This window comes from Artemia sp. Qi Xiang Cuo, chromosome 7, assembly GCF_049724085.1.
Source record: "Artemia sp. Qi Xiang Cuo chromosome 7, ASM4972408v1, whole genome shotgun sequence".
Classification (NCBI taxonomy): domain Eukaryota; kingdom Metazoa; phylum Arthropoda; class Branchiopoda; order Anostraca; family Artemiidae; genus Artemia; species Artemia sp. Qi Xiang Cuo.
In genome coordinates this window covers 20458549-20486140 of record NC_142800.1, presented here as the reverse complement: position 1 = coordinate 20486140, position 27592 = coordinate 20458549, and the positions used below count along the sequence as shown (strand labels likewise).

Genomic DNA, 27592 nt, shown 5'->3' with positions numbered 1-27592 from the left:
TTGCATATTAAGGGGTTGGGGGTAAAGTATTAGACAATGTGAAGTTAGAAAATGGTTCTTACTACATAACATGCAGAATAATTGCATCAAACATATTAGGCATCTAGACCCACTATACTTTATCTCCCATCCGCCTTTAATGTACCAATATATTGCCCAAATTTATTTCTAAAGTATCATATTTTTGTCATACTTTGTTATTTGTTGAGTTATTTAAACAACAATATGCTTGGCACCCTAATCATTTACCATATTGATCATTTAACAAATACTAACCCTGTTTGCACTGCTGTTTCTAAGTGAAAGAATTATGTTTTTCTAGATTACGCCAGACTTAAGCAGATGTATAATTGTGCAAGTCTTAATGATGAATACATCACCTACACAAGCCCTATCTGTATAGTCATAAATAGGTAGTTTCATTTATTTTTTTTTTATCTAATGCAAACTTGAGACGCGTTAGTCGTTTACCCAGTACTGTTTTTCGGTTGGTCAACAAGGATAACTTTTGGTAATCTGGCCTACTTCATCTCCTGAACAAGTCCTAAGCATATTATAGATTCTTTCATTACAACCCTAGAAAGCAGTATTGAACCACATTTTACCTGTAAGGGATAATTGTTACCATAATAAATATTTGCACAATTCTAATATACAATATAGTAGCAGATGCAAACATTCATTTTCAGATATGTGGGCCGAAGCCAACAGCTATTCTACGCCTAATAGCCATATCATGGTTCACCAGCCGTGGGGGAATTTTGGCGTAAGTATAGATCGACAACAATTTATTTTTTTGCGTGTCTTAATTTGGGTTTCTTTTCTAATTTCCCTTTTTTACTTTCTTCTGTTCTCCTTGATTCTTTTCTTTGGTGCATTAATTTGCTTTTAATTTACATTTTCCATTTGACTTCCAGCTTTTCTCCTTTTTTACTTTTTTTCTCATTTCCATCATGAAAATTATAGATATAGATATACCGGTCCCCAGGGGGGGGGGGAATGGGGTATGAGGAGAAATCCCTTTACATATGGAGTTTTTTTTTTAATTTGGGTTTACTTTTTAATGTTGTCTTAATCTGGGTTTCCTTTTTTACTTTCTTTTTTTCTCCTTTCCTCTTTTCTTTTTTCCTTCCTATTTTGGTCTTTTTTAATTTTTTCTCCTTTTCATTATACACATGGTAGATGTAGATATACCTGTACGCAGGGGGAGGAGGTATGGGTTTGAGGAGAAATCCTTCCTGATTTTTGCACGGAGGACCTCTACCGATAAAAAAAATATAATTAAATGGTGTCTAATATATAATATAAAATGTAGTAGCCACTGGGGTGTTGGACCTTTTTTTTTTATTTTTCATGTTGTGATGGCTTTTAATTAAAACGACCCTCTGTATTTAGGTTTGAAGTAATAAGGAAAAAAAAAACCGTAAATAGTCAAGACTTTAGGTATTTTTTCGCCGCTAAAAAAAAATATTTGAAGAAAATGAATATAAGGGTGTTGGACCTATTTTATTTAGTTTTCATGTTGTGATGGCTTTGTATTAAAACGACCCTCTGTATTCAGGTTCGTCATAATAATAACACACACACACACACAAAAAAAAAAAAAAAAAAAAATGTAAATAGTCAAGACTGTAGGTATTTTTCGTAAATATAAGTCAAAAAATCATCCCTTTTTATGTATCAAAAGATTCAGATTTTTATGCTTATTTGAAATATACAAGTTTCATCAAGTTTAGTATTACCCATCAAAAATTACGAGCCTGAGAAATTTTCTCTTATTTTCGAGAAAAGGGGGAATATCTCTTAAAAGTCATAGAATCATAATGATAATCACGGCATCATATTCAGCATATCAGAGGACGCTTTCATAGAAATTTCAAACTCCTTTCTGCGAAAATGTGTACTTTTGTATTTTAATTACCCAGCCCTGACAAAGAACAACAAACAGAGAAAAAAAAAAACGAGACTGCGGCCCTTAGATACAAAAGATAAAAAAAAAAACGACGCGGATATTTCTCCTGTATGGAAACGAGGCGTCTTCAGCACAAAAGAGGAAGGATTAAAGCTAAAAATAAACCTAAAATAAATAAAACTACTACCAATATTGATAAAATACAATTGTTGCAATTGTTAGTTTTATTGTTTTGCAGGTTTTTATGAAATTCTAATCCTGTTAAAATTATATAGTAATCTTTCGTTTCCCATTTATATGGGGTCGCCAGGAAACTAGGAATCATAAATGGGATCCTGAATGAAACGAAGCCCTTGTTTAGAAGAAGGATTTAAGACTAAAAGCTGTTTCTCAGTTAATCTTTTTTTTTATTTTCAAGTGATGGGGGTTGTGTCGAATCAGCTCTCCAGATGTATGATTTCATTACGAGCTGCCAATGCACAATAAAGACTGTGGTCTCCGGAAACGCTCTGAGCATGGGGAGCTTAATTGCAATGGCGGGTGAGAGAGGCTACCGCTATATCACGCCCCATAGCCAAATGATGGTCCACCCGCCATGGGGCGATTTTAGGGTAAGTATAGATCGACGACAATTTATTTTTTTGCGTGTCTTAATTTGGGTTTCTTTTCTAATTTCCCTTTTTTACTTTCTTCTTTTCTCCTTTATTCTTTTCTTGGGTGTATTAATTTGGGTTTACTTTCTATTTTTCTTTTTACTTCCTATTTTTCTCCTTTTTACTTTTTTTATCATTCCCATTATGCACATGATAGATGTAGATGTACCTGTACACAGGGGGGGGGTATGAGGTATGAGGAGAAATCCCTTCACGTATGGAAAGTTTTTTTTTTTTTTTTTTTTATGTTGTGTTAATCTGGGTATCCTTTATACTTTCCTTTTTTACTTTCTTCTTTTCTCCTTTTCATTATACACATGGTAGATGTAGATATACCTATGCACAGGGGGGGGGGTATGGGTTAGAGGAGAAATCCTTCCTGATTTTGGCAAGGAGGCCCTGTGCCGATAAAAAAAATATAATGAAATAGAGGTCAAAAGTCACTCTTAATGTTTTGACACACCCTCCACCATCCAGGAGTGTATCTATGCACACCTGAGTATGCAACTCGTAAATGGGGTTTCTCTTGTCTTTTAGGTTATAAACGATTCTCGTAGACGGCGTAGTAATTGTCGTCTGAATTGGTAAAGATCAAGGGAAAATTGGCAACTACCAAGTCTTACAACAGAGTGGACGGAGGTGGTTATTTTTGACTTAAGCCATCTTCTCACCACGGTGACCAGCGTTTACCCCCCTCCCCCCAGATAATACCCCCCCCCCCGCTGAAAACACCCTCTCCTTGGAAAATACCCTCCCCCCTGTGGAAAATAAGGTTTCTAAATTTGAAACTTTAATTTTAGTTTTTTTTATAGTTTAAGTCAGAAAATAATTCTTTCAAGGTATATGGCCTCTAAAAAATGACAGAAATTTAGTGAGGCATCTGGAAATTTTGTTAACTTAAGAAAAAAAAATCCTAGTATAAAGTAAATGTAATGTTTCATTTAAGTGTTTTTTGAAAAAACATCAGTGCCGACCCGGGAGCATTACGGTTTCTGCCTAAATGAAATTTATGCAACCTGGGACTAAACAAGCCGAATCGTTGGGTCAAACAGGTCGGCCCAATACTAGGATATTTGCATCTGTTAGGAAGCGACCATTTCAAAAGCACGATAATGTAGGTCGCTAGTATTGCTGCAATCAGGATGTAATACACTCACTGGGATATGTCATAGATCCATCGGGAATCCCCTCCTCTGACCCCCCACCATAAAATCCCTCCTGAAAACGTCTGTATATTTCATTTATTTGTTAATGGTGATTTGTGGTAGTTTTGCTCAAAATTTTCCCCGATGGTATTTTCCGCGGGGGTTACTTTCCGAAGGAGGAGGAGGAACATTTTTTGGTGTGATAAGGGTATTTTTGGAGGGGTTTAGCCCCCCTCCCCATTCAGTATATTCATGTATGTTACTTTACTGTGTTCATGGCCGTATGTTTGACTTTTAAATACACTTATTTGTTTATCTATCCAATATGCAGAATAATTGTACCAAACACATTTTGCATGCAGACCCGTTATTCTTCCTCCGCCCCACCCCCACCTAATGTGCAAATCTATAGCGTAAATTTATTTCTAAAGTAACGAAGAAACTAAAGTAACGAAGTTACTGTGTTCATGGCCGTATATTTGACTTTTAAATACACTTATTTGTTTATCTATCTAATATGCAGAATATTTGTACCAAACACATTTTGCACCCAGACCCGTTATTCTTACTCCCCCTCCCCCACCTAGTGTGCAAATCTATAGCGTAAATTTATTTCTAAAGTAACAAAGAAACTACCAGAAACAACGAGTTTTACACAGGGTAAATTTGAGTGAGTGGCGCATAATACACAAGTACCAAAATTCCTACGGAAATTAAAAAAATAAAACTCAAACAAAATTCCCAAATTTGGAAAGCCTTATTTTCCACGGGGGTTATTTTCCGTGGGGGGGGGGGGGGTGTTCACCTAGAACCTCTGACTACAAACGGTTTTGCTACATTTGCGGCAATTTAAAAGCTTTTAATATACTAAGATGTTTTTCTGTCAAAATGAATTTAAAAATCATTTACTATATTTTAGGGAAATCTCCAGCAGCTGCATAGTTATGGTAACCGTCTGGCTAAAAAAGAGGCATACTTAAAGGAATTATACGTAAAACATACAAGACAACTACCTGCAACAGTCGGTTAGTTTCTCCTTTTCTCTCTCTCTTCCCTTCCCTCTCCTCTTCTCTCTTTCCTCTCTCTTCTCCTCTTCTCTGCTCTGCTCCCCTCTTTCCTGTCTCCTCTCCTCTTTCCTTTCTCCTCTCATCTCTTTCCTTTTGCCTCTCATCTCTTTCCTTTCTCCTTTCATCTCTTTTCTTTCTCCTCTCATCTCTTTCCTTTCTCCTCTCATCTCTTTCCTTTCTCCTCCCTCATTTTCTTCTCCTCCCTCTCTCCCGTCTCTCTTTCTCTCTCCCGTCTCTTTCTCCCTTCTCTCCCGTCTCTCTCACTCCCTTCTCTCCCCTGTCTCTTTCTCTCTTCCCTCTCTCTTTTTCTCTATGAAAGATCTTAAGCCGAACTGGCCCGTCATGACAAAAAACCAACAAAGAGAAAAATCTCTAAAAAAAACAAACAAACGAGACTGTGGCCAGTGGAGGGAAAATAAAACAACAGAAACAAAACAACGCGGATATTTCGCCTGTATACAAACAAGGCGTCTTCAGCACGAAAGACACACAAGAAGAACAAGATAAAAAAAAACAAGATAAAACTAAAAACCAATAAACCCACCACCACAAAAAAAAAAGACAAAAAAACAAAAATGTACAATTGGCGCAAACTCATCCACGTAGGGAAAAGATGCTAATATAGAGTTACTTCAGTGAGGACACCAGAGTAACTGAGGAAAAATAAAAAAAACTGTAAATTACTTTAATTATTCAATTGCTAAATAATCATTTTGTTAGATATTACTGAAGCAAATCGTTTTGGTCTAGCAGGTAAAATAGTCCCCTGGCGATTATTTAAAATCTTTACTCCCTTATTGACTGTTGATTCACTCTTTAGAAGGTTATCATAAATTGGGTCAATATTTAAATTACACGTGTCCCTATTTATGGAAAGGTTAGCAAACATATGTTTTTTAGTTTCTATGGCTTCCCTCGCCCATTGGGTGTAACCCTTATCATTAGAAATAGCCAAGGCTTCATCAAATTTTATCTGGTTGAAGCCAAATATGCTCTGCTAAAGCTGAAACGAAAGTTTCTGGAGGCTTGCTTAATTGTAGGGTTTTTTCTATTGAGTTTTGGTGTTCAATAAACCTTTCAACAAATTGTTGGTGAGTCCTACCAATATAGAACTTCCCCCAAGAACACGGAATTTTATACACCCCACTTTATATAAGACTGAATTTTATAAGACTGAGAAACCTCAATAACCCTACTATTATGTTTAACCCGTCTATTTTCAATTATTTTATCAATGAACTTCATTGGATATTTATTACAAAACAAAATATCCCTCAAGAATAACAATTCCGAATCCAGAAATTCCTGGGAACAAATTCTAAAGGCTCTATCCACTAGTGAAATTACAACCCCCTTTTCACCGACATAGGGTAGCAAGAATGAAACTTTAAATACCTATCATTGTTCGTTGGTTTTCTGTAAATCGAGAAAAGTAAATGGAGTCCCTCTTTTAATTAATAAAATATCCAGAAAAGGTAATTTATTATTATCCTCAAACTCAACTGTAAATATAATATAATTATCAAAACTATTTAAATGCTTACAAAAGAGGTCTAAGAAGCCCAATTCATTTTTCCAAACTCACACCAAATCCTTCATTAAACGATCACAAACGAACGGGGCTATTTTAAACTATTTATAGCGGAGGTTTTAATGGCATCTATGAATAGATTTGCCAATAAAGGAGAAAGAGAAGCCCCCATAGGTAACCCAAAAATCTGTCTATAAAACTTGCCTCGAAAACCAAAATTAAAAGAAAATTCATTTACCAGAATAATTAGTCTCATAATGACATCAATATCCAAACTGGCTAACGTCACATCCTGCCTTAAATCAAAGTGTTTTTCTAATTTACTTTTTAAAATATCCTCGCACCTTTTTAAATCACAATTTGAATGCATGGACACAACATCAAAACTGCAAAGAATTGAACTCTCCTCCAGCGTGAAATTTCGCAATTTATTAGTAAGATCAGTCGAATTTTTTAAATATGATTTTTGTGTTCCCAAAAATGGACGCAAAGCTAACGACAACCATTTTCCTAATTTTGAAACAGTTGAAAGAAAAGTTGAAACAAAGGGGCGGAGGGGGGATCCAGTCTTATGAATCTTAGGTAGACCATAGATCTTAGGTGCCGAACAACCCCTAGGATAATATTTGTTATAAAACTGTGGGGTAATGTGAAAATTATTTTTCATTGACTCTAATTCCCTTCTTGTTGATTTTACATATTTATCTGTAGGATCAAAATCAAGTTTTTTGTATGTACTAGTGTCCGAAATAATGGATTTCATTTGATTATTATAATCTTCAGTGTTCATTATTCAGATCGTGTTTCCCTTATCAGCTCTGGTGATAGTAAGTAATTTATCCTTTTTCAAATCAGAAAGGATTTTAATGCCTTTTTTTTGGGAAATTTCTTTACCTATTAAGTTCATATTAAAGGTGTTTAGTTTTCCTAAGATCTCGGATCCAAGTTCTTGAGGAATATCAACCTTATCTATAGCAACCATAATTCCTGACTCCACCTTTGAAATTATTTTTGAATAGGGGACTGGTGTTGGAAAACCAAACTTATAGCCCTTCAACAAAACAGCCTCCTGTTGAATATTAAGAAGCTTAGAAGACAAATTCTTAATTGCTGGACCCAGACGATGACGAGGATAAAAAAAACATCTGAATCTTGGAAATTCTCAAACAAAAGTTTATTAAACTTGTCAACCAAACGAACCTTGGACAAATGAAAATCATTTCCTTAATCCTTATAAAAATGTTAGATGTAAGGTTATTTCTTAAAAAGTTTTCAACAGAATTTAATTCCTTAGACAGTTGAAAACGTCTCTGTTTTTGTTCATAAATTACGTGATTTAAAGCTATTAGGCTTAATTGATTTTTTAATTTTGTTTCGTTTTCAGTTCCAAAATGGGTACATATTTTAAAAGATAAAATAATAATCAAATGAAATTCATTAGTTCTGACACTATTACAAACAAAAAAATTGATTTTGATCCTACAGATAAATATGTAAAATCAACAAGAATGGAATTAGAGTCAATGAAAAATAATCTTTACATTGTTCAACATTTTTATAATAAAAATTATCCTAGGGGTTGTTCGGCACCCAAGATCTATGGTCTACTTAAGATTCATAAGACTGGATCCCCCCTCCTTCCCATTATGTCAACTTTTCTGTCAACTGTGTAAAAAATAGGAAAATGGTTGTCGGTAGCTTTGCGTACACTGTTGGGAACACGAAAATCATATTTAAACAATTCGACTGATCTTACTAATAAATTGCGAAATTTCACGCTGGAGAAAAGTTCAATTCTTTGCAGTTTTGATGTTTTGTCCATGTATTCAAATTGTAATTTAAAAAGGTGCGATGATATTATAAAAAGTAAATTAGAAAAACACTTTGAGTTAATACAGGATGTGACGTCAGCCAGTTTGGATATTGATGTCACTATGAGACTAATTATTCTGGTAAATGAATTTTCTTTTTATTTTGGTTTTCGAGGGGAGTTTTATAGACAAATTTATGGGTTACCTATGGGGGCTTCTCGTTCTCTTTTATTGGTAAATCTATTCATAGATGTCATTAAAACCTCCAGTATACATAGATTTAAAGTCTCCACTTGCCTCTGTAGTAGTTTCATGGATAATATAATTAAAATTAGGACGCAAGAGTGGGGATAATTAGACATATTTCACAAACACTTAGATATTTTCGATTGTAATATTAAATTTACAGTTGAGTTTTAGGAAAAAATCAAATTGCCTTTTCTGGATATCTTAATAATTAAAAGAGGGACTCCATTTACTTTTCTCGATTTACAGAAAACCAAAGAACAATGATAGGTATTTAAATTTTCATTCTTGCCACCCTATGTTGGTGAAAAGGGGGGTTGTAATTTCACTAGTAGATAGAGCCTTTAGAATTTGTTCCCAGGAATTTCTGGATTCGGAATTGTTATACTTGAGGGATATTTTGTTTTGTAATAGTTATCCAATTAAGTTCACTGATAAAATAATTAAAAATAGACGGGTTAAACATAAAGGTATGGTTATTGAGGTTTCTCAGTCTTTAGATTTAGTTGTATCAAAAAGCTTCATTTCATTACCATATGTACCTGGTTTGGGTGAGAAACTTTCACGGGTTTTACGTAAATTTGGTATTGATACGTTCCCAATCGCTGAGGCCAATGGGTAGTTTTTTTAGTTCTGGTAAGGATTTAACTCAGGGAAATTTAGTAAGTGGGATGTATAAAATTCCGTGTTCTTGTGGGAAGTTCTATATTGGTAGGACTCACCAACAATTTGTTGAAAGGTTTATTGAACACCAAAACTCAATAGAAAAAACCCCTCCAGAAACTTTCGTTTCAGCTTTAGCAGAGCATATTTGGCTTCAACCAGATCATTTTGTAAAATTTGATGAAGCCTTGGCTATTTCTAATGATAAGGGTTACACCCAATGGGCCAGGGAAGCCATAGAAATTATAAAACATATGTTTGCTAACCTTCCCATAAATAGGGACACGGGTAATTTACATATTGACCTAATTTATAATAACCTTCTAAAGAGTGAATCAACAGTCAATAAGGGAGTAAAGATTTTACTCAAAAGGATTATTTCGCAACTGAATAATTAAAGTAATTTACAGTTTTTTTATTTTTCCTCAGTTACTCTGGTGTCCTCACTGAAGTAACTCTATATTAGCATCTTTTCCCTATGTGGATCAGTTTGCGCCGATTGTACATTTTTTTTTTTTTTTTTTATTTTTTTTTTTTGTGGTGGGGGTTTTATTGGTTTTTAGTTTTATCTTGTCTTTTTTTTTATCTTTTTCTTCTTGTGTGTCTTTCGTGCTGAAGACGCCTTGTTTGTATACAGGCGAAATATCCGCGTTGTTTTGTTTCTGTTGTTTTCTTTTCTCTCCACTGGCCACAGTCTCGTTTGTTTGTTTTTTTTTGAGATTTTTCTCTTTGTTGTTTTTTTCTCTCCCCTCTCTCTTTCTCTCTCCTCTCTCTTTCTCTCTCCCTCTCTTTCTCTCTCCCCACTCTCGTTCTCTCTCCCGTCTCTTTCTCTCTCCCCTCTCTCTTTCTCTCTCCCTCTCTCTTTATCTTTCCCCCTCTTTATCTTTCTCTTTATCTTTCTCTCTTTATCTTTATTTCTTTATATTTCTCTCTCTTTATATTTCTCTCTATATATATATCTCTCTCTATATATATCTCTCTTTACATATATATCTCTAGATATTTCTATCTATAGATATATATCTCTCTATATATTTATCTATCTTTATCTATATATTTACCTTTATCTATCTTTATCTTTATCTCCCTTTATCTTCCTATCTCTATCTCTTTCAATCTCTTTCTCTCTATCTTACTATCTCTCTTTCTCTCTCTCTCTTTCTCTTTATCTTTCTCTTTCTTTCTATATCTTTCTCTTTCTTTCTCTCTCTTTCTCTTTCTTTCTCTCTCTTTATCTTTCTCTCTTTATCTTTATCTCCCTTTATCTTTCTATCTCTATCTCTTTCCCTCTCTTTCTCTTTATCTTCCTCTCTCTCTCTCTCTCTCTCTTTCACTCTCTCTCTCTCTCTCTCTCTCTCTCCCTCTCCTTCCTTTCTCTCTCTCTCTCTCTCTCTCTCTCTCTCTCTCTCTCTCTCTCTCTCTCTCTCTCTCTCTCTCTCTCTCTCTCTCTCTCTCTCTCCCTCCTTTCTCTCTCTCCTCTCTCTCTCTCTCTCCTTTCTCTCTCTCTCCCTCCTTTCTCCCTCTCTCTCCCTCTCTCTCTCTCTCTCTCCCTCCTCTCTCTCTCTCTCTCTCTCTCTCTCTCTCTCTCTCTCTCTCTCTCTTTCTCTCTCCTATCTCTCCTCTATTTTATTTCTCTCTCTTTTTCTCTCTTCTTTTCTCTTCTTTTCTCTCTTTCCTCTCTTGTTCTCTATGTCTTTCTCTCTCCTCTCTTTTTCCGTGTCTGTCCCTCCCTCTCTTCTCTCTCTATCCTTTCTCATTCTCTTTTCACTTTCTCTTCTCTCTCTGATTAAATATATCAATTTTTTTTTCATCGAAGAGACAAGTTGAGATTTTTACTTTTGCATATTTTCTTCTTGTAAAAATTTTTTGCGATGTCGTCCTTTAATTACAATAATCTTCCTATCCTCTTGACCTCTAATTTGACCTCTTGACAAGTATCTTACTTCTGCATGTAACAATATAGTTTTTTTGGGCAAGCGGCTGTTTAGGGCAATGCTCTTATGAAAATTTAAAAAAATCATCCGCATCTTGAAGCATCAATTCTAAATCTTCATTAAAAAAAAAAAAAAAAAAAAAAAAAAAAAGATTGTCAATTCTATAATTTGCGTCTTTCCCTGTAGTATTGTCTTTCATATGACAAAAAATAATAATTCTCCCTTCACGCTTTATTCATAAATGAATGTGATATCAAACAGTTCACGGTAAGGAGCTGTAAGTAAGGTTAGAGTACCTATCGAAAGCTACGAGCTTCAGAAAAAATAGATTTCTGATTTATGTTTACTGTGAATTTATCCTTGTTTTTTGTCTCTTTTTTTAGATCAATGGTTCCAGCGAGAAACATGGTTTTCTCCAGATGAGGCCATTCAAAATGGACTCATAGACTCCATAAGTCCCAAATTTTGTAAGGGCTCTTTCTTTTTGTCTTTCTTTTTTTTTTTCGTCTTCTTAACAATAGGTTGGTGATACTTCACGTCAAATTGGTTATTGTTTCCTTTTAGTATTCCTAAAAAGAAATCAATCCTTTTTCTTTCTTCTTTTTTTATCTAAGACTCCTTGCTTCTTTGTAATCTAATTTTTCCCTGTTTCTCTATTATTCCTTCACTTTACTACCTATCTATCTTACATCTTACTCGACGTTCCATAGCTTTCCGCTTTTATTGTTCCTCATATACATAATTCTTTCTCTCCTAGTACATTTTATCTATCTTTTTCCTAAAAAAATTTTTTTTCCTTCATACGATTCTCCATCCATTAATTTACCATACAGCAATTTCAAAATTCTCATTCTAGCTACCCACGGTGGCAAGGGGCTGCTCCCATTTATTAGGCCTATTACATATAACATTAAAACACAAATTTACAATGCATATACGTTTTTTTACTTTAAAATACATTGACTTTTCTTAAAACAGTTTAAAATACTTTTCACTATATTTACATAAATAAAAGAAAAGATTAAAAATATAACACCATTTTTTTAATGCATCACCTTTCAACACACTACTCTCGCTGGGCCTTGCGTATATTGGTAGGACTCACCAACAATTTGTTGAAAGGTTTATTGAACACCGAAACTCAATAGAAAAACCCTACAATTAAGCAAGCCTCCAGAAACTTTCGTTTCAGCTTTAGCAGAGCATATTCGGCTTCAAGTAGATCATTTTGTAAAATTTGATGAAGCCTTGGCTATTTCTAATGATAAGGGTTACACCCAATGGGCCAGGGAAGCCATAGAAATTACAAAAAATATGTTTGCGAAGCATTCCATAACTAGGGATATGTTGGAGTTATATACTGACAAAGTTTATGAAAACATTCGAAAGCTTAACTCCTCAAGTACAGAGGGAGTATAGACTTTAAATAATCACCAGGGGACGATTCTACCTGCTAGACCAAAACGATTTGCTTCAGTAATAGCTAACAAAAGGATTATTTTGCAACTGAATAATTAAAGTAATTTACAGTTTTTTTTATTTTTCCTCAGTTACTCTGGTGTCCTCACTGAATTAAATAATTTATCGCATCTTTTCCCAACGTGTTTATTTTTGCGCCGATTTTAAATTTTTTTGTGTTTTTGTGTGGTTTTTTTTTTGGGGTTTCGTTTTTTTTTTTTTTTTTTTTCTTGTGTTTTTTTTTTTTTTTTATCTTGTTCTTATTGTGCTTATTTCGTGGTTAAGACGCCTTGTTTTTATAAAGGCAAAATATCCACGTTGTTTTGTTTCTGTTGTTTTATTTTCTCTCCACTGGCCACAGTCTCGTTTGTTTGTTTTTTTTAGAGATTTTTAACTTTGTTGGTTTTTTTTCATGGCTGGCCAGTTCGACTTAATATATTTCATAAGTTTAATAATTTGGGGGTTCGTAGCAAAAGCATTCGATTTAGTACACTCTTATATTTCTGAGAGAACACAAGTTTCTGTAATTAATGATTCTACTTCTTCTTTCCTTCCACTGTCGTCATCGGTTGGTGTCCCTCAGGGTCCAATTATGGGCCCTCTTTTCTTTCTTATTTATGTTGACGATCTATGTTTTGCTACAACCTCAGTTTCTCTAGATACCCAGTTTGCTGATGATACGGCTGCTTCTATGGGTATTAAATCTTTAAATGATCTTCAAATAGATGTATCACAGACATGCAGTCTTCCTTCAAAATGTATTGGTGACAATATATTTGAACTTAATAATAAAAAAACTGACCTGACTATTATTTTTAGAATCAGGTAGAATTTTAAAAAACCACCTAACATTTGCTCTATTCTTGAAAACTGTTTATTGACTAGTGAATGAGTGATAAATTTTATTTATTTAGGTTTGTCTTTTTACTATAATATTTAAATTTTAACTCATTAATTTAATTTAAAAAAAAACTTTTTTTTAATTTAATAACTCTTAAGATTAAAAATCGAAACGACCAGATTACTATTAAAGAATAAATTAAGCCCAAAACGAACAAAAATTAAACAATTAAATGTACAACAAGCCTTAATATCACTTGTACTCTTAAATGGTATATAACATGGATAGTTACTGTAGTACCTTTGGGATGGTATTATACGTTATTTTATACCTTATCTATGCCTAGGGTCTTGATTGGAACTATTAGTAGACATATTTGACTCGGATAATAAATAGTTGAACTTGAAAAACTGCTCAGTGGCCGTTTTATGGGGAAAGGTGTATTTGCCCTGGGTTCCAAAATTTAAGAAGCATAAATTATAAATAATTAATCTAAAAGTTTTAATCACTTGGTAATTTGGAATATTTTTTTTTAATAGAGTTGAGGATGCAGTTAATAAATGAAAATAATTAATGAATTATTAATAAATCAATAAAATTAAATTAGATAATAATATTTTAAGAAAGATAATAATAATTAAAAAATGAATTATCAACTGATTAGTAAAACAAAAATTTATTACAAGAAATATTACATAATGGTAACAATTAAACTAAGATAGAAATTGAAATTGAAAATAAGTTTGAGATTAAAGGAAAATTTTATTAAAATCTGGCCGGAAAATTTAGGGTACAAGGGAGGGGGGCTAATCAACATTTTTCCTTGCTACACGATAGGGCAGGACTATCACTGACTCTAGTTCGGTTGTAGCATCGCACGTTACGTAAAACTGACATTATTTTTCGCAAAAAGCCTCCCACAAATGGTTTCAATGAAATTTTTATAGATATAAGAATTGTTTTGAAGCACTCACTAGAATATAGTCCTCACATTCCACCTTAGATTGTTTTGAAAACGAACCTTTGAAAATCAGGTTAAAATTTTTTGCAAAAGTTTTTGAAAAAAATAATAAAGCTTTTAAGTACCAGAGTAACTCTAGGGTCAAATTATAATCAAAAGTGTAAAACTCGGTATGCTCAAGCCGCAAGAGACACACTTTGGAATTAGAAATACAACTAAGACGTGTAAACATATGTGTTGTATGGCAATTATAAATTTAAACCTGTGAAGTTATTATGTTTGAATTCCAGTGGCATAATTTCATCAAAGTCGTTGGTAGGCAGGCTAAGTTGAAGGCAAATTTCCCAAATCACGTGAAAATGAAAGCAAACGCTAAAAAATAAGATATTGGGTATCATAAAGGTAGTATTTGATGCTATAAAGGCACTTTATAGTGCTGTAAAGATAAATAAAATTGTAAAAAATCTGATGTGCTTTTTGTTGAGGTTTGAATTATGCAGATTTATCTTAGTTTTGAAATAAACTAAATTTTAGCTGGGTGGACAAAGCGGGGTCTTGGTAGGGGAAAAACTGAGGTCTGACTGGGGTAGTTGCCCCCCTGCCCCATGGCAAATTACGCCCGTGTAGAATGCTACAATATTTTTGAAGAATTATATCTTTATTCCACCCTACTTTGAATTAAAGCTTAGGTTGAAAGATTAGTAGAAAATCGGTGTTAGAAATCGGTCTTGCTTCAATAATCAAATATCTTTGATGAACCTGCACCATGAAAAGGTATTTAATTGTCTAAAGAGCAAAAAAATGGCAATTTCAAAGATAATTTTATGTTTTCTAATAAGTTATTACAGCTATGTGATACCTGTATAAAGAGATAAAAAATCTTGAAACTTATTAGATCTCGTTATTAGAAATCAGATTTGTAGTATTATCAAATATCTTTGAATAGAAAACAGCATAAAAATACATTAAATTGCGAAAAAAACCAAAAAAAACTGGTAATTGCAAAAATATTTGTATATTTTAACAAGGGATTACAACAATTCAAAAACCTAAAAAAAGTTTGAAGCCTATTCATACAAATCGTTGTTAGAAATTGGAGTAGTTTCAACAATCAAATATATTTGAACACAATTAGTATGAAAAGACATTAAATTGTGTAAACAGGAAAAGTTTTTTAATTTAAAAAATGCTTCCGTATATTTTGATAAAAGATAGCAAGACAGTATTGAAAGATATTAAATTGCGTAGTAAAGAGCCACTCACTGGTAATTTCAAAAATATTACAAAAGAAAATTAAAAATTTTAAGCTTAGTAGAAAGTTGTTTGTTAGAAAAACACCTTATTTCTTTTCTTATAACCCCAATGGCTTTTTCAGAAAAAAAAAAAAACTTGAAAATTGTTCAAGTTCAGTTCCGAAGCGCTAAAGCTATTATATAAAAAGAAAAAATATTAACGGTGCCTGAGAAATAACTTTATTTTTTAATTAAAACTATAGAAATGTCGGAAAATTTTAGAAATAGCTTTTTTTTGTAAGAGACCATCAACTCGATATTTCATTAATCTTATTTAAGTTATTAAGTTATTTAATTTCACCAGCAAGGCCCAAAAAATGTAAACTTTTCAATTATTATTAACAATTATTCGCTGTTTTGTAAGGGATTGGAACAATTTAAAAACCTTAAAAAAGAAAACCCAAAGTTTCAAGCTGAGTACATATATATACATAATAATAATAAGTACACAATAATCAAATAACTGTGCCTGTTCTTTGAACAGGCACAGTATGAAGACATTATATTGTGTAAGAAACAAAAAACGGGTAATTGCAAAAAAACAGGTAATTACAAGAACCAGCTCAAAATTATCAAGTTATTAATGAACTGGAACTCCCGGTATTAAAAAAAGAAACTAGGTCTTGCCAATATTTTTAAGACTTGAATTTTACCATGGGCACCCCAACATGAAATCGAATGTTAATGTTAATCGAATTTCTCAGGCCTTCGTCTCACATCTCTTTTGAAAATCTTTGAACTTGGTGAATTTATATAGCATTTATATAAATTTTTATTTTCTTTGTTTCTATTTCAGATGCCACCAGCCCACCTGCCATCCTGAACTATCCTGAACATCCTGTAGTCTATTTGCTGTTATTTTCATGATTTGAGTTATAGAAGACGTCAGTTAAACACAATCACTGGAAATAATAGCATAGACTACTTGAAACTACTAAAATTGACTGAACACACCAACTGTATAAAATAGCATAGATTACCTAGAATTACCGAAATTTACTTCAAAGTTTTTAAAATACACTTCACAAAAACAAGAATCAGCTTCGCTCCTAATTTTTGTAGAAGCCTTTTTAGTAAACGTATCGACATTTTGGAAATTTGTGTTTTCGTGAACTTATTGGATGTAAAGACAATTCATAAATTTAAAGGTTGTTCTGGCTGACGTTTTTGTGTGATGTTTTCTCTAATATGTTTTTTTATCGAAGATTTATGTACATGCCACCTCATTCGAGATAGTTGATGATTGCAAGTGTCCAAGCAATGTGTCTTATTTGTGTGATCCTGCAATAGTTATTAGTTAAAAAACATCTGTTCCATCAATAAAAGCAAAATTTTTCGTCACCATGGATTGTAGCAACTTATCCAACTAAGTTCTCGGAGCAAGGGGGCCATAGAGTATAAAAAAATGATTCAACGACAAGGTTCAACTAAAATCTTAGTTTGGACTGGTTGAGACCTGTTATTGAAAATCATTGCTACGGAGATTATTTTGAAACTTTGAATCGATTTATCAATAAAGTTATTACATCTTCATGAACCTGTATTTTAACAGAGTTATTTATGGGAAGCTTTTGGACAAAATCAAATACCAACGAAACTTGTAATTCTACCCAAGACAAAAAAAAAACTGAATCAACAATTTTAATTAAATCAAACAGTTTAAGCACACCGATATAAACTTTTTCATATTCAATTCAGCATTCCATTTGTTTGTATAATTCAATATTAAGTCTCTCAACTTACTGACTCATCGACGTCAGTTTAAGGACATTTGAATAGTTAAATGATGTATGTGTAAATACGTATGTTTAAAATGCATTTTTACAGTCCTATACAAATGAGGAGCTATTGCTAGACTCAAGCTCTTTTATTTACATTTTACTAAACTGAGTTCGAACACCTCTTAGTTTCACTAAGGTCGGAAACTGCCGCTCTTAGGGATTGTAGGTGTTGACTCTTGTGAAGCAGAACATATCCGTTCGCTTTGACAGGTAAAAGTAAGAATGTACCGAGTTATATTTCTACAGTTCATCGCTGTTCGGTCCATTCGGTGTTTTACCACTTAATAAATTACTGGGACAAGGTACTTTGGTTGAGCAGGATTGTTCAACTGTGTTAGCTCAACAGGTACTATGAAAGTCACCTAAACAATACTCGCCCCCTTCCTTTTAATGCATACCCTGAACTATGAGTTAGAAACTTTACCATTGACAAGCATAGTCAACCTAGTTTAAACCATTCAAGGACTCACAGTTTTAAGCTTCAACTTTACTAAACTTTGATTTAAGCTCCTCCTCCTAGATTGAATCAGATCCACCGAGTGACCATCTCCCTCTCCAAGTGGCGTCTCACACAAGTCATAGGTTTTTAGACTTTTCTAAAACGTGCTGTTCTCTCTTTCTTCCTTCTAAGAAGCAGTAGAAATCCAAGCTTCTTTATGTCAAAATTATTGTGCTTATCAGGACAGGTGTTTGTTGGGTTATTACGTTGCTGTTGGGACCATTTGGACCTCTTCAGAAAATCAAACAAACTGTTCAATGTTCCTATAGCCACCATACATTTTTTTTTTTAACATTTGGGTTAGCCTTCTTTTAGATGACAAGATAACCATCTTGTTTTTCAGTGCGGTAATAGTATTTGGAAATGCCATAAGATACTGTGCGTAAGACCAAACACGTGTGCAAAAATTCATTACAAAGAGGTCCTATATATCGAAAGGGAGAAGGGGGAGACAATGCACAGATCCAAAAACTATACAACAAGAAATAACTTGTAGGATTAATAAAATCGAAATACTAAAAGTCAAAGAGTGGGCCACTAGGAGTGGCAGTGATAGTGCCGCATATTCTGAAAGAGTTATTAAATTACTTAGAATTTATCATATGCCAACGCTTTAAAATGAAATCGCAAAGATTTTATTAGTATTGTATTTAAAACGAGGATTTTCACAATTCGACTATAATTACTATGTAAAAATGATATATTTTTTCCCAAAGATTATTCAGTATGGGCAATCGACTAATTTAAAACAATTCTCCGAAAATAAGATGTCCCTTCGAACATTCTAACCAAGATTGATAACAGAAAGATCTTAACAGGTAGGTAAACACAAGACTCAAAATGGTGACAAAATAATACGCTCGTTTTTTAGCACAAAGATCTTGCATTTTTTGCAAATATTATCGTTTTTTAACTCATCTTTGGTCTAAGATCTTACTGCTTAATGATGTTGAAAAAAGTGGGAAAGCCACAACATCTCTGACATATAGAACAAAGATAGAGAACTTTTATTATCTACTCATCATTCTTCTCAGACTACTTATCAGAGCATTATTATTAAAGACTTTATCAAAAAAATGACCAAAGATGTAAGATCTTAGTTCAAAGATTTCACTTTTAAGCGTTTTCTGACAAAATATTTTATTTATTATTACTTTTAGTTGTTAAAAAATTCCCCCAATACTGAACAACCTGTAAAGCGTCATACTGTACCCGGGCAGAAATTTTGTGCTTTATATAATTATTGCTTAAAAGATTCCAGTGAACGTTTTTTTTATTTAATACTTTAGATAAACCAAATTTGTTATTTTTAAATTTTTGTTCTGTTAACTGTTATTTTATTTTTGTTTTTTTTTTTTGGTTACTCAAAAAAAATTGTAATTCGAAACATTAAAATTCATTTTTACATTTTGTTTTAAAAGCATAAAAAAAAAATAATTTATATTTAATATTAATTAGACAGTCTAAATTTATATCAATATTTTGCCAATAACCTCACGAAGTAAGATACCTCTAAGCATATTGAGATTACCTCTACACATGTTCAAAATTTTCCATTTATTTTTGTTAGTAATATTTTCCCAACAACCGAAGAATAATAATGGCACAACGATAGTGCTATATTAAGCCATCTTTATTCGTCCTTATTTACAGTAAAGGGTTGGACACAAGTAGCTGATTTCGGGAACTGATTTCCAAATCAGCGACGATTTTAAAAGAAATCGGCGTCGATTTGAGCTTGAAAAATTTTCTAGTTTTTGGTACCGATGGGTGCCGATTTTTAAAAATTTTAGCATGATCATCACAAAAAAATAGAGATATAAATAAATATTCAGCCAGAGCCGTCTATGGTGAAAGATGCCGCTACTGAGCTGAGAACTAAGCTGAAATCAATCATTTAACTATTAATAAACTCCAGTTGAATATTTGTGTCCATGATATTTTGTTTTGAAAATCTCACGCCATAAATTTTTCTTTCAACAAATTTTTCTTGCCACTATCGTTTGTCCACTGATGCTGCAATTGGGTCTCCAAATCAGCTACATTTGCCCTGCCCTTAAGAGCCCATTTACACGAGGATGAGAACTAGATGGACTTTATAACATCCAAGCAAACCTGAGGATTCAGGCTGGATTCGTTCGACGAAAGTACATTTTTTCTTCCGTCCTCCTTCATCAGTCTCTTGTTGAATCTTACAAAGAGCCCTAGTTCAAATTGACCCCAAAGTAGTCAATTACAAAACATTTATTTCATTTTGATACTTTTTTTTAGGTAGCTACTCATTTACTTATTTAGATCTGCACATTTTTTTTACGGTAAATATCGTTTATTAGTCTTATTTGTGCTAGAAAAATTCAACAGTTTATTGTTAATCTAAATAAAAGCAGTAAAGGCCAGGCTGCTCTACGGGTGTAGTTGGTTTAGTAAAGTTAGGCTGAAGTGGGTGCTATTTAACCTAATCTAATTTGTTCAATGATTACCATGATCTTGTTTCACATTTAAACATAGGCATTTACTCAGGACTTTGCTTGAATGGGGGTCGGCCCTTTTTGGGGGTCAGAGTTAACATTTTCAAAAAGAACGCACGTTTGTTAAACAGATTGCGTAGAGCGCACAAGAACTCAAGATGTCAGAAAGAGGGATATTGGTTCAAACCTATTTTACAAAGACTATGGTTCAACAAATTCGTAGTAGATCTAAGAATCAACTTGGATATCTCAATCTATGTTTGAACGTGCTTGTCAACTTGTATAACAAAGAGACGCAGGTAATTTCAAAAATACATATTACGCTTGAAAATTTCATTATTTCTTTTAGCACTGGGGAAAACAAAACAAGGATTTTGTAAAATATCAAACATATGATTAAATGATTACAATTGTTTATCAAGTTAGTTCCCATTAAAAACATATCCTAGCAAATAAGGAGAAGTTTAGTAAATTGCACAAATCGCTAAAGGCGAGTTGAGAGGTCTTATATCATATATAATTAGCGGACATTTAAAAAATTAGTGCTTAATCCAAATTTTGGCAACATTAATTGGGGGAACAACTTAGCTTGGGAAATTTATATTATATATACCTGAAGGAATAGAATTTCAATGCCAGTGTATGAGCTAGGGAGGAAGGAGACGATAACTTATCCCTTGTGTTTTAAAAATACTTTTTTTGTATCAAACAGTTTGAAGCAGTGAACTGTAAGTAAGGAGCAACCAGGCTCAATAATAACCGTAACTCTAAAAAATGAAATTTTCATACCAATAAATATATCAAAAGAATTAGATTTTTATCTTAGTTTCAGATATATAAGTCTTATTAAGTCTAGTTGAATCCTTATTAAGTTTAGCTCCTATCTACAAACATGCAGAATTTTGCGCTCTTTGCCAGAAGAAAGATGACGGATGCGTATTTTTTTCCCCCCAAGCTTCATCTTTGGACACCACCCACCCCCTCCCAGGTCTCTTTTCCCCAAGTGCATCCAATCAAATTTTTGAGACGGCAATTATGTCCAGAATAGTCAAAAGGTGAAGAAATTAAAAAAGTATTTCTCGAGTGTTGATAAAACCTCACACTACCCCCAGAAGGGGCTGTAAGTTTGGCAAACTGGCCATTGTTCATATATAAGGTTTTTATTGAATGGGATAATCATATAAACTGTGGAAAAGGCTCATTCTATTTAAATTTAAATTTCTAGATCCATTTTTAAAATTCAAGTTTAATCATCCGTTCAGCCGCCCCCCCCCCCCGCCCTTTTATTAGAAATGCTTCCGTTCAAAATTTTGTGCTAACCATTTTGTTCAAAATGGTCCAAATGTCACATAGCTAGTGGTCTAATCTAGAACCCCCCAAGCCGTTTTGTAAGGTCTGGACGGGCGAAGAGCTTTACATCTTGTCTATTGCCGCATGTTTCTGTCGTTTTTATGCTCCTTAGTTCAACGCATCTGGTAATATTACATTTCAAGCCAGACTTGCAATTTTAATATTTTTTTTGCGCTATCCAAACTTGCGTTTAATAATTTTCTATAATTTGGTTTTGGAACCTCAGATCAATTTATCTTTATTATGGAAACAAAACGGATTCACAGCATCATTCGACGAACAGTCAAAATACTTTTTGATATTGAACCAAAAGTTTGCTTCGAGGTCAGAAAAACTAAGACCAGGGCTTGGGAACAGCCGTGAATAATACACTGATGGATTTTCTGAAATTGGACAGCATGATTTCCGATCAAAAACTGAGCCTGGCTAATTTTGGTAACATAAATATCCAGGCTAAGTCTCTCGTTATATTTTGACAGTTCAATTGATCTTCTCAAAAGATGAACGGCTGCCCAAAATATACTCAGAATACAACACATATAAGAGGAAAACATATCAAAATGGAACTAGAATACTACGCCAGTCTAGAAACAATGCAGCATTGATATTCTACTCTGCAAATATGTGCAATTTAAAGAACTGATTTTAGCCAAAAAACAGCAGGTATTTACCTTAAGAGGAATTACATAATTATTTTGCTCTTTAAAACCGTGGAGGTTTGAAGAACATTAATTCGGAGATGGTCAGAAATAGTCCCCACCAATTCAGCAGCAAGATTGAGGGATATAGCGGCATGATTTAGATGAGAAGTTCAAGCAAAATTTGATGCTAAGGTTTATTTCTCCGTGTCTGCATTCAACACGACGATAATTTTTTCATGTGCACAGACTTTCGTCGAATAATTCATTTTCACTTTTTTACAGATATGAATTGTGTGTGTTTATACTTCCATTGCTTAAAAAATACTTATTGGATGAATTGTATAAAATGTATAACGCCATTGGACAGTCCGTGATTCCAATGGTAATCGACTAGTCAGGTCTACGATCCAGCGAAGAGAGTGAGGGGCATAGCTCGCCCCATATTCCATACAATTTCGGTATACATAAAAAGTTCAAAAAATACCATGTTAAAAAATTCAAGAAAGTATTTACGAATTGGGGAGGGGACTCTTTGAGGTTGGAAAATGGGTTTAGGAATGACATTATGAATGGAACTTGTTCAGAAAAGATATAATAAAGCCATAAAAAAGTATTATAATGTGGGGCTCAGGAGTCTTTGGAGGTCCGGGGGCCCTTTGGGATTGGGTGGTCTTTTGGGAGCCCAGGGGGACCTTTGGGGACCGGGGGAGGGCCTTTGGGGCCCAGGGAGGGCGTTTGGGGATCCGGGGCCCTTTGGGAGCTTGGGGGACCCTTGAGGACTGGGGAGGGCCTTTGGGGCTCGGGTAGGGCCTTTTGGGGTCTGGGGGGCCCTTGTGCGCCGATTGGTCCTTTGGGAGCCCGGTGGACCTTTGGGGACAGGGGAAGGGCCTTTGGGAGCCCGTGGAGTCTTTGAGGTCTGGGGGCTCTTTGGGAGCTTGGGAGGGGCCCTTGAGGACCGGGGGCTTCCTTCGGGTTGAGGTAGGGGGATTGGAACCCTTTGGGGTTGTGGTAGAGGACCTCACAACACTGTTCAAATGGAACTTGTGCATTATAACGACCATGGAGTTTGACCCTCAAATCCTCTTCTAAAATCTCTTCAAAAATCATATTTTAAAATGTCTCTAACTGTTTCGCCGAAATAATTCCCTAAAATGGCTAAAACGGTTTCGCCCAAATAATCCCTAAACGGAATTTCAGCATGTTCCTTTTGTTTAGCATCCCTGTGCTTTCACATTTGAAATTACAAAGAAACCTTTTCGCGCGCTAAGATCTAAACTTTGCCTCGGAAACGATTCTTCTGGAAGAACTCCAGACATTAATAAACTTCGCACCGGAGACAATTCAATCAATCGTGACATCATCTGTCATGTGTGATCTAAACTTTGCCTCGGAAACATTTCTGTTCGAAATCCAAAGACATTAATTAACTTTACGTCATCTGTCAGACATTAATTAACTGTTTCCCGGAAACTCATAACATTTGGCTCAAACAACAACAACAAATACTATTTCTGGATCATAACATCTGCCTTGAACAACAACAGGAAGGAAGTGTCATTAACTTTGCCTCGTAAACAACAACAACATTGACCTTGGCATTTGCTGAGAGCGTGCCCAAAACAACAACAACAACATTGATCCCATTAACCACGTGTTCTCCCTAATGACTCTATCGCGTGCCCAAAACAACAACAACAACATTGACCCCATTAACCACGTGTTCTCCCTAATGACTCTATCGCGTGCACAAATCAACAACGACACCAGTGATCCCATTTACCACACGTTCTCCCTAATGACTTAATCGAGTGCCCAAAACAAAAACAACAACATTGACCCCATTAACCACGTGTTCTCCCTAATGACTCTATAATCCATGAAAGTGACAAAATTCCTGTTTTTCAAATTCTCACTGACAAAATCCATAAAACAGACATAACCATCCATAAAAACAGACATAAATGTGACAAAGTTCCTGTTTTTTTCAAATTCTCACTGACAAAAACCATAAAAACATCCATAAATGTGACAAAATTCCTGTTTTTTCAAATTCTCACTGACAAAAACCATAAAAACATACAAAAATGTGACAAAATTCCTGTTTTTTCATTCTCACTGACAAAAACCATAAACCACGTGGTTCTATGCCCATATATGGACTCCCGGTCGGACCTCCTGAGGCATCTCTACTTAAAAGATCAATGTTGACAATGTACAGTTTATTATTTTTTTCTTTAAAGCAGGGCACTTCATATAGAAGGGGTCGCTATAGAGACTTCAAAAGGGGCTCATTCGATTAGAAATCAAGAGTTCTAGTGCTCTTTTTAATAGTCGAAAGTGATTGGAGGGCAACTAGCCCCCCCCCTCACGGCAATCATTCCCCTAAACAAATCCAATCAAAATTTGGAGATGGCCATTTTGGTCAGCGTAGTTGATTTCCATATAGAAAATATATTTTTGATGATGATACTCCCCCGCAACCCTCAGGGCAAGGGTTTTAAGTTATCCCCTGGGGGCATATAAGGTATTTATTGAAGGTGTTGTCGTAGAAACTTCAAAACAGGCTCATTTGATTGGAAATTCAAAGGGCTAGTGCCCTTTTTAATAGTCGAAAGTGATTGGAGAGCAACTAGCCCCCCCCCCCCCACACCCATCATTCCCCCAAACACATCCAATCAAAGTTTTGAGATAGCCATTTTGTTCAGCGTAGTTGATTTCCAGATAGAAAATATGTTTTGAGGATGACACTCCCCTGCAACCCTGAGGGCAAGGGTTTTAAGTTATGCCCTGGGGGCATGTAAGGTTTTTATTCTAGGCGTTGTCGTAGAAACTTCAAAAATGGCTCATTCGATTGGAAATTCAAAGGGCTAGTACCCTTTTTAATAGTCGAAAGTGATTGGAGGGCAACTAGCCCCCCCCTCCCACGACCAACATTTCCCCAATCACATCCAATCAAAATTTTGAGATATCCTTTTAGTTCAGCGTAGATGATTCCAAGATAGAAAATATGTTTTTGAGGAGGACACTCCCCCACAGCCCTCAGGGCAATGGTTTTAAGTTATGCCCTTGGGGCATATAAGGTTTTTATTGAAGGCGTTGTCGTAGAAACTTCAAAACAGGCTCATTCGATTGGAATTTCAAAGGGCTAGTGCACTTTTTAATAGTCGAAAGTGATTGGAGTGTAACTAGCCCCCCCCCCTCCCCAAGCCCATTATTCCCCCTAACACATCCAATCAAAATTTTGAAATATCCATTTTGTTCAGCGTAGTTGATTTCAAGATAGAAAATGTGTTTTTGAGGAGGCCACTCCCCCACAACCCTCAGGGCAAGGGTTTTAAGTTATGCCCTGGGGGTATTTAAGGTCTTTATAGAAGGTGTTGTCTTAGAAACTTCAAAAGAGGCTCATTCGATTGAAATTCAAAGGGTTAGTGCCCTTTTTGATAGTCCAAAGGGATTGAAGGGCAACTAGCCTCTACCCACGCCCATCTTTCCCCCAAAAACATCCAATAAAAATTGTGAGATGGCCATTTTGTTCAACGTAGTTGATTTCCAGGTAGAAAATAGGTTTTTGGGGAGGACAATCCCCAACAACCCTCAGGGCAAGGGTTTTAAGTTATGCTACCACAAATCAGCATCGATAAATAAATGAAACCCAAAACGAACAGAAATTGCAATAAATGACCGAGTCAAACTCAAAACAAACAGAAATTAACATAAGTTGGGCGCAAAACCCCTATGCCTTCCCATGGCCAGAACAAAATTTGCACTTTACTGAAAAAATACAAATGAATGTGCATTGTCAGTTTAATATACATATACTGATATTTAGTAATCAAAATGGTAATATTCTTTGATTTATTAAATTTATAAAACATTTATATTTTTTTTAGTAAAGCGCAAATTTTGTTCTGGCCGTGGGAAGGCATAGGGATTTTGCGCCCAACTTAAGTTAATTTCTGCTCGTTTTGAGTTTTACTCGGTTATTTATTGTAATTTCTGTTCGTTTTGGGTTTCATTTATTTATCGATGCTGATTTGTGGTAGTTTCGAGCTAGGTAGACTATTTGATTATATTTTTGCTCATTTTTTGTTTTTGGAGTTCTTTACTTATCTTTGAAAAACTTATTTTGCGGAAAAAGTTTTTTTCAATTAAATTTGAAAAAAAAGCTATCTCAAAGTTCATATCGGATGGTTTTGAGGAAAAAAAGGGCGTGGAGGGGGGGGGGGGTAGCTGCCCTCCAAACACTTTTTACTATTAAAAAGTGAAATAGAACTTTAAGTTTACAATCAGATGAGCCCTTTTTTAAGTTAACACTAGCATCCCTTCCATAATACCCATATATGCCCCAAGGGCATAACTTACAACGCCTGCCCCCGGGCCCTGGTGGGTTGTGTCAAAACTTTTTTGGATGCATTTGGGAAGAAAGGGTTTAGGGGGGAGCTGGCTACCCTCCAATATCTTTTGACGCTTAAAAAGTGAACTAGAACTTTCGAATTCCAATCCACCCTCTCTGAAGTTTATATGAACATTCCTTCCATAAGAACCATTTTTGCTCCCAGGGCATAACTTATAACCCTTGCCCCTGAAGACTGTGGGGAGAGTGTCCTGTTCAAACACATATTTTCCAGAACTTTCAACTACGTTGAACAAAATGGTTATACCAAAATTGTGATTGGATGTGTTTGGGGAAATGGTGAGCGTGGGAGGGGTGTCAGTTGCCTTAGAATCCCTTTCGACTATTAAAAAGGGAACTAACAATTTAAATTTCCAATCGAATTAGCCCTTTCTGAAGTTTCTACTACAATGTTGTCTATAAGAAACCCTATATGCCCCAAGGGCATAACTTACAACCCTCGCCCTGAGGGCTGTGGGAGAGTTGTCATCCTCAAAGACCTAATAAAGACTGAAAAAAGAACTTAAAACTACGTTCAATAAAGTGGCTGTCTCAAAATTTTGATTGGATGTGGTCTGGGGCGTGAAAGGGGGGTTAGTTGCCCTCAAATCACATTCGACTATTAAAAAGGGCACTAGCCCTTTAAATTTGTAATCGAATGAGCCGTTTTTAAAGTTTCTACGACAACGCCTTCTATAAAAGCCTTATTTGCCCCCAGGGTATAACTTAAAACCCTTGCTTTGAGGGTTGTGAGGGAGTGTCCTCCTCAAGAACATGTTTTTTATCCGGAAATCAACTACGCTGAACAAAATGGGTATCTAAAAATTTTGATTGGATGTATTTGGGGGAATGATGGGCGTATGGGGGGATAGTTGCCCTCCAATCACTTACGACTATTAAAAAGGGCACTAGCCCTTTGAATTTCCAATTAAATGAGCCTTTTTTG

At 34.7% G+C, this 27592-nt stretch overlaps 2 protein-coding genes across 2 annotated transcripts in view; one reads left to right on the top strand and one right to left on the bottom strand.

Moving 5' to 3' along the window:
* The window catches only part of LOC148950041 (cilia- and flagella-associated protein 157-like), an 83031-nt gene that overhangs the window by 40338 nt on the left and 15101 nt on the right, over positions 1-27592 (bottom strand). The window lies entirely within an intron of this gene.
* Positions 396-16516, top strand: LOC148950042 (uncharacterized). The gene is made up of 5 exons (XM_089091425.1): positions 396-413; positions 2331-2523; positions 4630-4735; positions 11346-11429; positions 16311-16516. Exons 2-5 carry the CDS (start codon positions 2362-2364, stop codon positions 16379-16381), a joined length of 423 nt encoding a protein of 140 aa, XP_088947551.1. The 5' UTR covers positions 396-413; positions 2331-2361; the 3' UTR covers positions 16382-16516.